Source organism: Lactuca virosa, chromosome 9, assembly GCF_052849685.1.
Source record: "Lactuca virosa cultivar CGN04683 chromosome 9, Lactuca_virosa_CGN04683_v6, whole genome shotgun sequence".
In the NCBI taxonomy this organism is placed as follows: Eukaryota; Viridiplantae; Streptophyta; class Magnoliopsida; order Asterales; family Asteraceae; genus Lactuca; species Lactuca virosa.
In genome coordinates, this window is record NC_136434.1 from 264,647,281 (window position 1) to 264,659,762 (window position 12,482).

The 12,482-nt window shown below is 36.3% G+C and overlaps 1 protein-coding gene across 1 annotated transcript; it reads left to right on the top strand.

The window, feature by feature from the left end:
* The first annotated feature begins 7,636 nt into the window (after window positions 1-7,636).
* On the top strand, window positions 7,637-10,336 carry LOC145140509 (uncharacterized). Its single transcript, XM_079073978.1, has 3 exons — window positions 7,637-9,789; window positions 9,857-10,180; window positions 10,282-10,336. Exons 1-3 carry the CDS (start codon window positions 7,637-7,639, stop codon window positions 10,334-10,336), a joined length of 2,532 nt encoding a protein of 843 aa, XP_078930104.1.
* The last annotated feature ends 2,146 nt before the right edge of the window (window positions 10,337-12,482 follow it).

Consider the following 12,482-nt stretch of genomic DNA (forward strand, 5'->3'; position numbering starts at 1 on the left):
AAATCATAACCATTATATCATAAAATAACAAAATAATTATTTATTGCATGGAAAAAAGAAAGTTGCTACTCTAAAATACATAATCTTCAATAAACATATATCAACCTACTACTCTTGTTGTTTTGTAAAAACATTAATAAGATCCAATGTCGTTTGAAGTTGTTTTTCAAGATGCCCGACCCTTGCTTTGTTTTCCTCTTGTTGGGCGTTCATCATTTCTTTAAGCTCTTCGTTTTGCTGTTTTTGTTTAGCAACAAGATCCCCTATTTCTTCTATTTCATCATTTTTTCCGGAATGTAAGATACATCCGTTTTACCATTCCTATTTGGAACCGCCTTTGCAAAAGAGCCTAATCCATAAAGTCTTCTTCTTTTATCATGACCACCAACTATAGCATAAAATAGCTTGTCCTCCTCAAATTCAACACCTTCAGCTTCCAACTCTTCCCGTTTTTCTGTATAGGCCGCCTACAAAATTAAAATATTATAAGTTAAACGATATCAAATTTAGGAATGATATTATGGACTAGCTACAATATAAAAGTTAAATTAAAATGAAATGAATATTACATGAATTTGGCTATCTTTTTCATTTGTGAAATTGACTCCATCATGATTCTTAGTGTGTGTATACAGGAACAATTCACTATGGGGTGGCTCATGTCCTAATTTCCTCTTCTGTATAAATACCATATAAAAAGTCAAATATACAGATAAACATATGCAAACATTGATACGATGTACCATTTTCAAAAATTACCAAATCAGAAGCTAGCTTCAAATGGCATGCGGATCCAGCGTTATGTGTAGGTTTTGCTACTCCATCAGCCACACCGTTACGCCTATTTTTCTTGTTCTGCTTAGATTTTAGCTTGTATTCTTCTGTATTCCATTTTAATTTCCAGGAGTTCCAGACTTCCTGTGGAATATGAGCTGGTTTAAAGCCATGATTGTTTCTTTTTGGGCTCCCCATGTTGAAGAGATATTGACCATAACTTTGTGCCGTTTTCCTTGCCCAAGCTTGCCTCACCAGCGAGTCTATTGTTTCATCCCAACAACATTTTTTCTACAAATTAACAATATAAACATAAGTTGAAGTGTAAATGTTTACCAAATAACAATTTATCACTTATAGTTAATTACCTGAAACTCCTCCCAATATAATTCGTGCATTTCTTTGCTTACTTGTGCCCAAGCGTACCCTTCTGGATCTACTCTTTGTTTAAAGGACTGACTAATAAAGTGTGCACAAGGGCCTGGTGGCATTAGCCTGCAAGTAATCATGTGATGTGTTAAGTTATGAATTGATATGTAGGTGTAAACCAAAATTTAATACATAGAAAAAGTTGTAATTAAGATTTGAATGGTAACTCACGTATTTTTCCAAACATGAACATTTAAATGTCCATCTGTTCCACAATCTTCAGAGGAATTGTTTTCACCTTCTACCCTTTCCACTACATATCCATTCATGGTTGGTTGTGTTGGTGATGGGGTAGATTCTGGGATGGGTGTTGTTGATGGGGTTGATTCTGGGATAGGTGTTGTTGATGGGGTATATTCTGGGGTAGGTGTTGGGATATATGTATATGTTGAGGATGTGGTAGTTCCTTTACTTAAGCAGGGTGTGGTAGTTATTGTAGTTGTGGAGGATGGTAGTGTAGATGTAGGTTTTAAGGTTGTGGTAGTAGATATAGGTGTTGATGATGTGGTAGTGGGTGTTGGTGTTGAGGATGGTTTAGATGATGTAGGTGCTGAAGTTTTGGTTATTGATGTTAGTGTTGACGATTGTATTGTTCCAGTTTCTGAAGTTTTAAATGTTTTTTCTAAGGAGGGTGTGGATGTTGTAAGTGATGCCGAGGAAGTGGTAGTCATGGGTGATGTGAATGATATAGGTTTAGGGGTTTTGTTGGTAGATGTTATAGGTGCTTTGGATGTGGTTGTTGGTATTGGGAAGTCGATTTCTTCATCTTGTAACGGTCTGTTTATGAATTCTGCAGCAGAAATCCTGTTGCGTTTCATAACTTGTGGTGCAATGAATTTAGTTGGCTTTACACCGGATGCTCCTTTTGCTTTCGAGGTCGACATCTTTCTGACACAAACAATAAAAATAAATTATATATGAAGGCATTACTTTGCATGCAAACTATTGAATACAATCAAAACCAATTTACATGAAGACGATCAGAGAACAAAAAAGGATCGATCATCATGACAACTAGAATATTAAATAAAAATAAATTTTAGATGAGTGAAAACCTATATCGCCAAAGTCAGTGCACAAACGTACAATGAACAAAGATTTCGATCAATTAGCCGTCGGAGATGATGATTACAGAAAATGTAAACCCTATTTCTCATCGGTAACTTACCCTAATATGCACAATAACCGTGTGTAGGTTCGAGGGAAACGAATTGTGAAATACTTTGAATCTCTGCTAATAAAAAATTGGAACTGTGCTAATTACCGCTAAATATTTAGTAATTCAAATTTATTTAAAGTAGTTACAGATTGATAGATAGGGTATATACATATAAATAACGTCAAGAAAGAACATAGACTAACGATGTGTTCATAGTATAATTTTAACTTAAAATTAAATAGGATGACTAAACATTAATAAACTATACATCTATATGCTTTTCTGTTTAAACTGAAATTTATATACAAAAGACGTACGGGTCATGTCAATATATATATGGTAGTGGCTTATTGTGTCCATGGATGACATATGGGCCATTGGTCGACATGGTAGTGGCTTATTGTGTCCATGGATGACATATGGGCCATTGGTCGGCATGGTAGTGGCTTATTGTGTCAATAGGATGACATATGGGCCATTGGTCGACATGATAGTGGCTTATGGTGTCCATGGATGACATATGGGCCATTGGTCGACATGGTAGTGGCTTATTGTGTCCATGGATGACATATGGGCCATTGGTCGACATGGTAGTGGCTTATGGTGTCCATGGATAACATATGGGCCATTGGTCGACATGGTAGTGGCTTATTGTGTCCATTGATGACATATGGGCCATTGGTTGACATGGTACTGGCTTATGGTGTCCATGGATGACATATAGGCCATTGGTCGACTTATTGTGTCAATGGGATGACATATGGTTGATTGCTCGACATGGTAGTGGCTTATTGTGTCCATGGATGACATATGGGCCATTGGTCGACATGGTAGTGGCTTATTGTGTCAATGGGATGACATATGGTTGATTGGTCGACATGGTAGTGGCTTATTGTGTACATGGATGACATATGGGCCATTGGTTGACATGGTAGTGGCTTATGGTGTCCATGGATGACATATGGGCCATTGGTCCACATGGTAGTGGCTTATGGTGTCCATGGATGACATATGGGCCATTGGTCGACATGGTAGTGGCTTATGGTGTCCATGGATGACATATGGGCCATTGGTCGACATGGTAGTGGATTATTGTGTCCATGGATGACATATGGGCCATTGGTCGACATGGTAGTGGCTTATGGTGTCCATGGATGACATATGGGCCATTGGTCGACATGGTAGTGGCTTATTCTGTCCATGGATGACATATGGGCCATTCGTCGACATGATAGTGGCTTATGGTGTCCATGGATGACATATGGGCCATTGGTCGACTTATTGTGTCAATGGGATGCCATATGGTTGATTGGTCAACATGGTAGTGGCTTATTGTGTCCATGGATGACATATGGGCCATTGGTCGACAAGGTAGTGGCTTATTGTGTCAATGGGATGACATATGGTTGATTGGTCGACATGGTAGTGGCTTATTGTGTCCATGGATGACATATGGGCCATTGGTCGACATGGTAGTGGATTATGGTGTCCATGGAGGACATATGGGCCATTGGTCGACATGGTAGTGGCTAATGGTGTCCATGGACGACATATGGGCCATTGGTCGACATGGTAGTTGCTTATTGTGTCCATGCATGACATATGGGCCATTGGTCGACATGGTAGTGGCTTATTGTCTCCATGGATGGCATATGGGCCATTGGTCGACATGGTAGTGGCTTATGGTGTCCATGGATGACATATGGGCCATTGGTCGACATGGTAGTGGCTTATTGTGTCCATGGATGACATATGGGACATTGGTCGACATGGTAGTGGCTTATTGTGTCAATGGGATGACATATGGTTGATTGGTCGACATGGTAGTGGCTCATTGTGTCCATGGATGACATATGGGCCGTTGGTCGACATGGTAGTGGCTTATTGTGTCAATGGGATGACATATGGTTGATTGGTCGACATGGTAGTGGCTTATTGTGTCCATGGATGACATATGGGCCATTGGTCGACATGGTAGTAGCTTATTGTGTCCATGGATGACATATGGGCCATTGGTCGACATGGTAGTGGCTTATGGTGGCCATGGATGACATATGGACCATTTCTCGACATGGTAGTGGCTTACTGTGTCCATGGATGACATATGGGCCATTGGTCGACATGGTAGTGGCTTATTGTGTCCATGGATGACATACGGGCCATTGGTCGTCATGGTAGTGGCTTATGGTGTCCATGGATGACATATGGGCTATTGGTCGACATGGTAGTTGGTTATTGTGTCCATAGATGACATATGGGCCATTGGTCGACATGGTAGTGGCTTATTGTGTCAATGAGATGACATATGGTTGATTGGTTGACATGGTAGTGGCTTATTGTGTCAATGGATGACATATGGCCCATTGGTCGACATGGTAGTGGCTTATGGTGTCCATGGATGACATATGGGCCATTGGTCGACATGGTAGTTGCTTATTGTGTCCATGGATGACATATAGGCCATTGGTCGACTTATTGTGTCAATGGGATGACATATGGGCCATTGGTCGACATGGTAGTGTCTTATTGTGTCCATGGATGACATATGGGCCATTGGTCGACATGGTAGTGGCTTATTGTGTCCATGGATGACATATGGGCCATTGGTCGACTTATTGTGTCAATGTGGTGACATATGGGCCATTAGGCGACATGGTAGTGGCTTATTGTGTCCATTGATGACATATGGGCCATTGGTCGACATGGTAGTGTCTTATTGTATCAATGTGATGACATATGGTTGATTGGTCGACATGGTAGTGGCTTATTGTGTCCATGGATGACATATGGCCCATTGGTCGACATGGTACTGGCTTATGGTGTCAATGGATGACATATGGGCCATTGGTCGACTTATTGTGTCAATTGGATGACATATGGTTGATTGGTCGACATGGTAGTGGCTTATTGTGTCTATGGATGACATATGGGCCATTGGTCGACATGGTAGTGGCTTATGGAGTCCATAGATGACATATGGTTGATTGGTCGTCATGGTAGTGGCTTATGGTGTCCATGGATGACATATGGGCGATTGGTCGACATGGTAGTGGCTTATTGTGTCAATGGGATGACATATGGTTGATTGGTCGACATGGTAGTGGCTTATTGTGTCCATGGATGAAATATGGCCCATTGGTCGACATGGTAGTGGCTTATAAGGTATTTTCTTTAATAACATATGGGCTGCAATATTATTGAGCATAATATTATGGTTTTTCAATTTAAAGAAACGAATGTTAATTTAGTTTAGCTGGCAAACGCGTTTTACTTCTTACCCGAAGTCGCAGGTTCGAATCCTACTTATGTCAATAATTTTATTTAAATTCGTCTCTCTAAATTTAATCAATATTTTTATTTAACTTCATCTTTTTAAAGTTAAACTGTTCAATTTAATTACAATAATGCCCATAGGTATTGACAAAATTACCCTAACCATTTACGTATTAACCTTTTCACATTCAAGGGCAATTATGTCAATTCATATCCTAAACACTTAGGCGCCATAAATTGTAGTCAGAGTCATACCGTCGTTTCAGTTTATCGGCAGTAGATCGTCTACACTCCATTACAGACACTCAAAATTCCCGCACGTTGATCAACAAACCCTAAAATCGTTGTTGCTACATAATTTGGATTACACTCCACGAAGATCAACATAATGGCAGCGAGTTGTTCTTCAAAAAGAATGCAAACAAGGCAACAAGTAACAAGGATCACTACTTTGCCATCGCACTTGATCAAAAAAATATTAACTACGGTTGGGGGAAATTCACCAATCGATTCTTTTAAGTGCCTGATAGTGTAAGTATAATGTGCATTACTTCTATTAAACTTGTTTACATACTTAATTTAGTGTTTAATATATGAATTTTGTGTTGGTTTGTGAATTATATATATATATATATATATATATATATATATATATATATATATATATATATATATATATATATATATATATATATAATTGCAAACTCTTTAGGGATTCTGTAACATCAGACGCATTATATAAAATCATAGACAGAAATCGAATACGGTTTCGTCAATTAACTGTTCACAAGTATGAAGTCATAAGCAAATGCAGAACGTTGAACAACCCACACGTACTCTTCAACGATGGAATGGTGCTCTTTTTTTTAAGCAATCGGATAATTGCGAATTCAATTGATTTTCTATATTTGTATTTTTAAAATTGTATGATTACTTATTGTATGTTAGGTGAAGTATTTTACGATGGGGGAAGAAATAGCAGGGAAAAAGTTGCTTCATGATGCAGCCGATTAGGGGCAGTTGGATGCAATCTTCGTTCTGGGAATGATGTTGATGGCCGAAGGCATTGAAAATAAGCAAGAAGCTCTGATCATGTTAAATAAAGCCTACGTTAATACTAGAAGAAGTTGGAATCTAAGACAAACCTGTGGTTCATAACCACTTGGTAAGGAGAACAAAGGAGATAAAGTTCCATGGCTTACATAAAAGTTGTGCAAAGCATCCTTCTGTGGGCAGTTATTACACAGCTTTTATGAGTGAATACAATTGGTTATTGAATTGTGCTATTTGTTTGTGGGATGCGTGTTTCGTTAAGTTTGCTTTGATGTTTGAAATTACTTTCGAGTAGATATATATGTAGTAGTTGTTTAGATGTTATGCATTTACTGATGCATATTGAAGTAGTTTTTTGAGGTAATGGGAATACATACTTTTAACTTTATTAAATGTTAATATGTAAATATATGTTATTTTTGATATGTATGTTATTTTTGTCTTTGTCATTTTACTAACCAAAAGTCCATTGTGACTTATAATAAGTTATATTGTTTGAATAATGTGTTTTGACTGAAATACCCTTACTAATCACATATATGGATTGATTTGAAGGGCACTTTGGTCTATTTGCAATCTGTACAGTGAAGGCACCATTTTTGCTATGGAAATAAAAATAAGTGTTTAATCAAGTCGTTATTAAGGAAAATACCTTATATAAAATTTATATTTTAAGTAGCTCAATATCTATATTTATTACGAATGTTATTTAAAATTATCATTACCCGTATACTACATGGGTTTTAACCGGGTATTGAATAATATGACCCAATAATTTGACCTAATATCCATCCAACACATTGAAATCAAGGGTTGTCGAATGTTCCCTAATCGATACACACTTTGTTTGCATATGTGTTATGCAAGTGTCGATCTCAATTAAACCATTCTACTAAGGTAAAATATTGTGTTATTTAAAATTATACGTTACTTTAAATATTAAATACAATGAACAATCAAAGTAGAAAGTGGATGTATGAAAGAAAAGATTATCGTAGTTGTGTATCCCGTGATTTCATACAAGTAGTGAAAATTTTTATTGATTTTGCTACCAGTCAACATAGGTTCATGGACGTAGATAAAATAAAATGCCCATGCATTAGATGTCGTAACGTACCATATACAGAAGTTGATACTGTTAAGCATCATTTGTACAAGTTTGGTTTTGTTGAGGAATATTGGTTTTGGGATCAACATGGCGAAACATTAAATGATGATGACAATACGTTTTTTGAGGTGGATGATTCAAACAACAATTTTAGTGAAGGTGCATGTTCTTATAGAGAAATGGTCATAGATGCAATGGCTCCTGATTTAAATAATAGTAATCCTGAAGAAGAGCCAAATGCACTAGATAAAAAATTCTTTGAAATGCTAGATGCAGCCGATAAAGAATTGTGGCCTGGATGTAAAAAAGTGACACAACTATCTGCTGTAGCTAGATTATTGAATATAAAATCAGAGTATCGCATACCTGAGCAAAGTTATGACGCTATCTGCCAGTTAATAAAAGATGTGTTACCGGAGGATAATAATATGGTAGGTAGTTTATACGAAAGCAAAAAGTTAATACAAACACTAGGTTTGCCTATGGAGATGATTGATTGCTGCAGGTCTGGATGTATGATATATTGGAGGCAAGACAAAGATCTTTATGGGTGCAAATTCTGCAATGCAGATAGGTATAAACGGTCAAAAAATTTGGCCAGATGTTCTCGCGTATCCTTTAAGAAAATGCATTTCTTTCCTTTGACTCCAAGGTTGAAGATACTGTATGCTTCACAAGCCACAACCGCTTCCATGCGATGGCACTCTGAGAATCATGGACATGATGTTGGAGTAATGTGTCATCCATCCGATTCAGAAGCTTGGAAGCACTTTGACAAAAGTCATCCTTCATTTGCAGCAGAAGTACGTAATGTAAGATTAGGGCTAAGTACAGATGGGTTTGCACAACATGGAGCATTTGGAAAACAATATTCATCTTGGCCTATTATTATAACACCTTACAATTTTCCACCTTCTATGTGCATGAAAGAGCCTTACATGTTTTTGATCGCACTTGTGACATATGATATATCTTTAAAACAAAATTTCCATCTAAGTGCAGCTTTGATGTGGACAATAAGCTATTTTCCAGCATATGCAATGTTGTTCGGATGGTCTACAGCAGGTAAGCTAGCATCTCCACATTGTGGGAAACATACACAAACATTTAGGCTAAAGAATGGTAACAAGATGTCATGGTTTGACTGCCATAGAAAATTTCTAGAGGTAAATCACCCATATAGAAAGGATAAAAATAAGTTCAAGACGAATCATGAAGTGATAGAAGGTCCTCCTCCAAGTAAGAATAGTGTACAAACTTTAAGGGAGATTGAACAATTAGGTTTGGTAAAAGTGATTGAACTAAATGCTGATGATGTAAACAAAAGATGTGGCGATTATGGTTGGAAAAAGAAAAGCATATTTTGGGATTTACCATATTGGAAAACAAACCTCATTAGACATAATTTAGATGTTATGCATATTGTGAAAAATGTATTTGAAAACTTTTTTTACACTGTAATGGATGTCAAAGGGAAGACGAAGGACAATGTAGCAGCCAGAAGAGATCTGAAGCTGTATTGTTGGAAGAGAAAAGGAGTCGAAGATAATGAAATAACATACTATGCTCTGGACAAGAATCAAAAGAAAGCCATATGCCAATGGGTGGAGAAATTGCGTTTCCCCGATGGTTATGTTACTAATTTGGGGAGGTGTGTTGATTTAACAGGGTGTAGACTGTTCGGAATGAAAAGCCACGATTGTCATGTTTTTATGAAAAGATTGATGCCAATTGCATTTCGTGAGATGTTGCCAAAACAAGTGTGGGAAGCATTAACAGAGTTGAGTATTTTCTTCAAAACATTAACAGCAACATCAATCACAACAAAAGACATGGAAATGATTGAAACTGAGATCCCAATAATACTATGTAAATTAGAGACCATCTTTGTCCCTGATATTTTTAATTCCATGGAACATTTACCAGTACATTTGCCATACGAAGCGAAGATAGCCGGTCGTGTCCAATATCGGTGGATGTATCCATTTGAAAGGTTTGTATGGTACATCATAATTTATGTTGCTATTTTTGTAAGCTAATTTAAATAATCTTTACTATAGGTATCTAAATCAGTTGAAAAAAGATGTGAAGAATAAAGCTAGAGTGGAAGGGTCCGTTGTTAATGCGTACTTGCTACGTGAAGCATCAATATTTTGCTCTCATTATTTCGAGACTAGTGTCCCCACACGTAATAGAAAGTTGCCTCGAAATGATGATGGAGGAGGAGATGAGCAAGCGGATGCTAACAACGACATGTTAGATATATTTTCATATCGTGGGCGACATTATGGAAGATTCACGAATAGAATGATGTCTGATGAGGAAGTGCATGCTGCCCAAACGCATATACTCCTTAACGAAGATAAGATCAATCATTATATCAGGTACGTAACATATGCATCACTTTTAATTATAATAATCATTTGTTGTGTAATTACTATGAATTAATAACATTAACATGCATGATTTTGTTTATTACATTCAGAGTAACTTCAAAATGTTATTCAACTGGTGATACAGAATATTTGAAGAAAATTTGAATGAACTTATGGGACATATGGATGAATAGGTCCTTGCAGCTGAAGTTGAGAAGAACTTTGCAATATGGTTTCAAAACTATATGGGTGTTATTTTTGTATTTTTTAAAACTTATTATTTTTTGTTATGGTTAATATTAACTCTAATTAAGTGTTTTACCATTTTTTATATAGGCACATAAGAACCCGATAAATAACAAGTATATATCTGACTTTTCCAAAATCCCATTCAAAAAAGTGAAATTATATAGTGTATACTTTGTCAATGGTTACAAGTTTCACACAGAATCTCATAGTCTGAACAAATCAACAACCAATAGCGGATTGTGTGTTAGTAGCCAAGGAGGTGATTATTATGGTAAGGTAGAAGAAATTTTAGAAGTCGAGTACCCTGGTTACCCAATTCAAACCACAGTTTTGTTTAAATGTCATTGGTTTGATCTAACACCTAACATAGGAGTTAAGGTTCACAAACAATATAACTTGGTCGAGATAAACGTCAAAAGAAAATACAACAAGTTCGAGCCATTTGTTTTAGCCATGCAAGCCACTCAAGTGTGTTACATTCCTTACCCAAGTTCCAAAATAAACAACTCGGACTGGTGGGCTGTATTTAAAGTTAAATCTCGTGGTTGGACCGATAAAAATCATCATCAGAAAAACGTTTCTTTCCAAGAAGATGAAGTTGAATAAAATGAAATCATTACACCAAGTGCATCCGATACAGACAATTATGATGATCACGAAATGTCAAGCAACAGTTTAGATAATGAAAATAATATTGATGAAGAAGGTGAAATTCATGAGGACGACGATGATGGTATTCCTGACAGCGAGGGTAGTTATGAGTATAGTACATCGAGCAATGAAGAAGAAGAGGATGAGTAAGAAGATGAGGAAGAAGATAATGACTAGATGTTTTTGGGTTTAATATAAACTAGGAAGAAAGCCACGGCTTCGCCCCAGGATGTTTTTTTTGTGTTTTTTATGTCGAAATGTAAAACTGTTGACTGTAAAGCCCAAGAGTATCAAAGTGGCTAAAGAATTGTGGAAAAAACCTAAATGTTTTTCGTGTATATTATGCCAAATTTATAATTTTTTACAATAAGGACTAAAATTGTCAAAGTGGCTAAAAAATTGTGGCAAAAATCTTAAGTTTTTTGTGTTTTTTTAGCAAAATGTAAAAGTATTGTTTCCAAGGGCCAAAATTGTCTAAGTTACCAAAAAAATGTGGCAAAAATCTTAATGCCCAAAAAGTTCCTATTGCTAACTCTTTTGTGCTTATATATATATATATATATATATATATATATATATATATATATATATACTCATGTATTACATTATATATTATGATATATATGTTATTTTTGTATTTTCCATTTCAACAATCAAAATTACAATTCCATTTCAACAATTAAAATTCCACTGTTACCTATAAAAGGTTTTAATATTTGAATAATGTGTTTTGGCACAAATATCCTTAGTTTTCACATATTTGGAATGATTTCAAGGTCACTTTGGTCTTTTTGCACTCTAAAGCGTTAAGGTGCCATCAAAAACTCTGACGTAACAACAACGTTATCAGTTCTTCATCCATTCAGAAGGTCTCAACTTTTCCGGACGATAAATCTCCATACAAACACTAAAACCCCCAAATCGTCGAAGGGTAATCGTTCTTAAAAACAATTTTCTCCGATAATAGGCACTCCTGTACTCCTCGCGACCAGATCATCAGAAAGTAAGTATTTTTTTTCATACCCTGTTACATTGTTTTTCATAGTTAGGCTTATTTTTTAAAAAGGAATTGAAATCAACTACTCCAATTTGTATTTTGTAAGTAGAATGTCGAATACTAGAAGTCGCGTTCGTTAGATGATCTCCCATTAGAGATTTTGAGTCGGATATTCGTAGTATTAGGGTCAGAATCTGCGAAAGACATCGTCTCTGCAAGACTCTGGTAATTCTCAATAAACATCAACTAATGAATGTATATTTAATGAAATACAACTTTATTTATCTGTTATTTATTGTGTATTAAAATTTTTGAAGTTCAAAAAAGATGTATGAAGCGGGGGGTGATCCTCAAGTGTTCAGAACAGCATGCATTGACATGATTGAAGGAATGGGTCCCAAAAATAAGAAATGC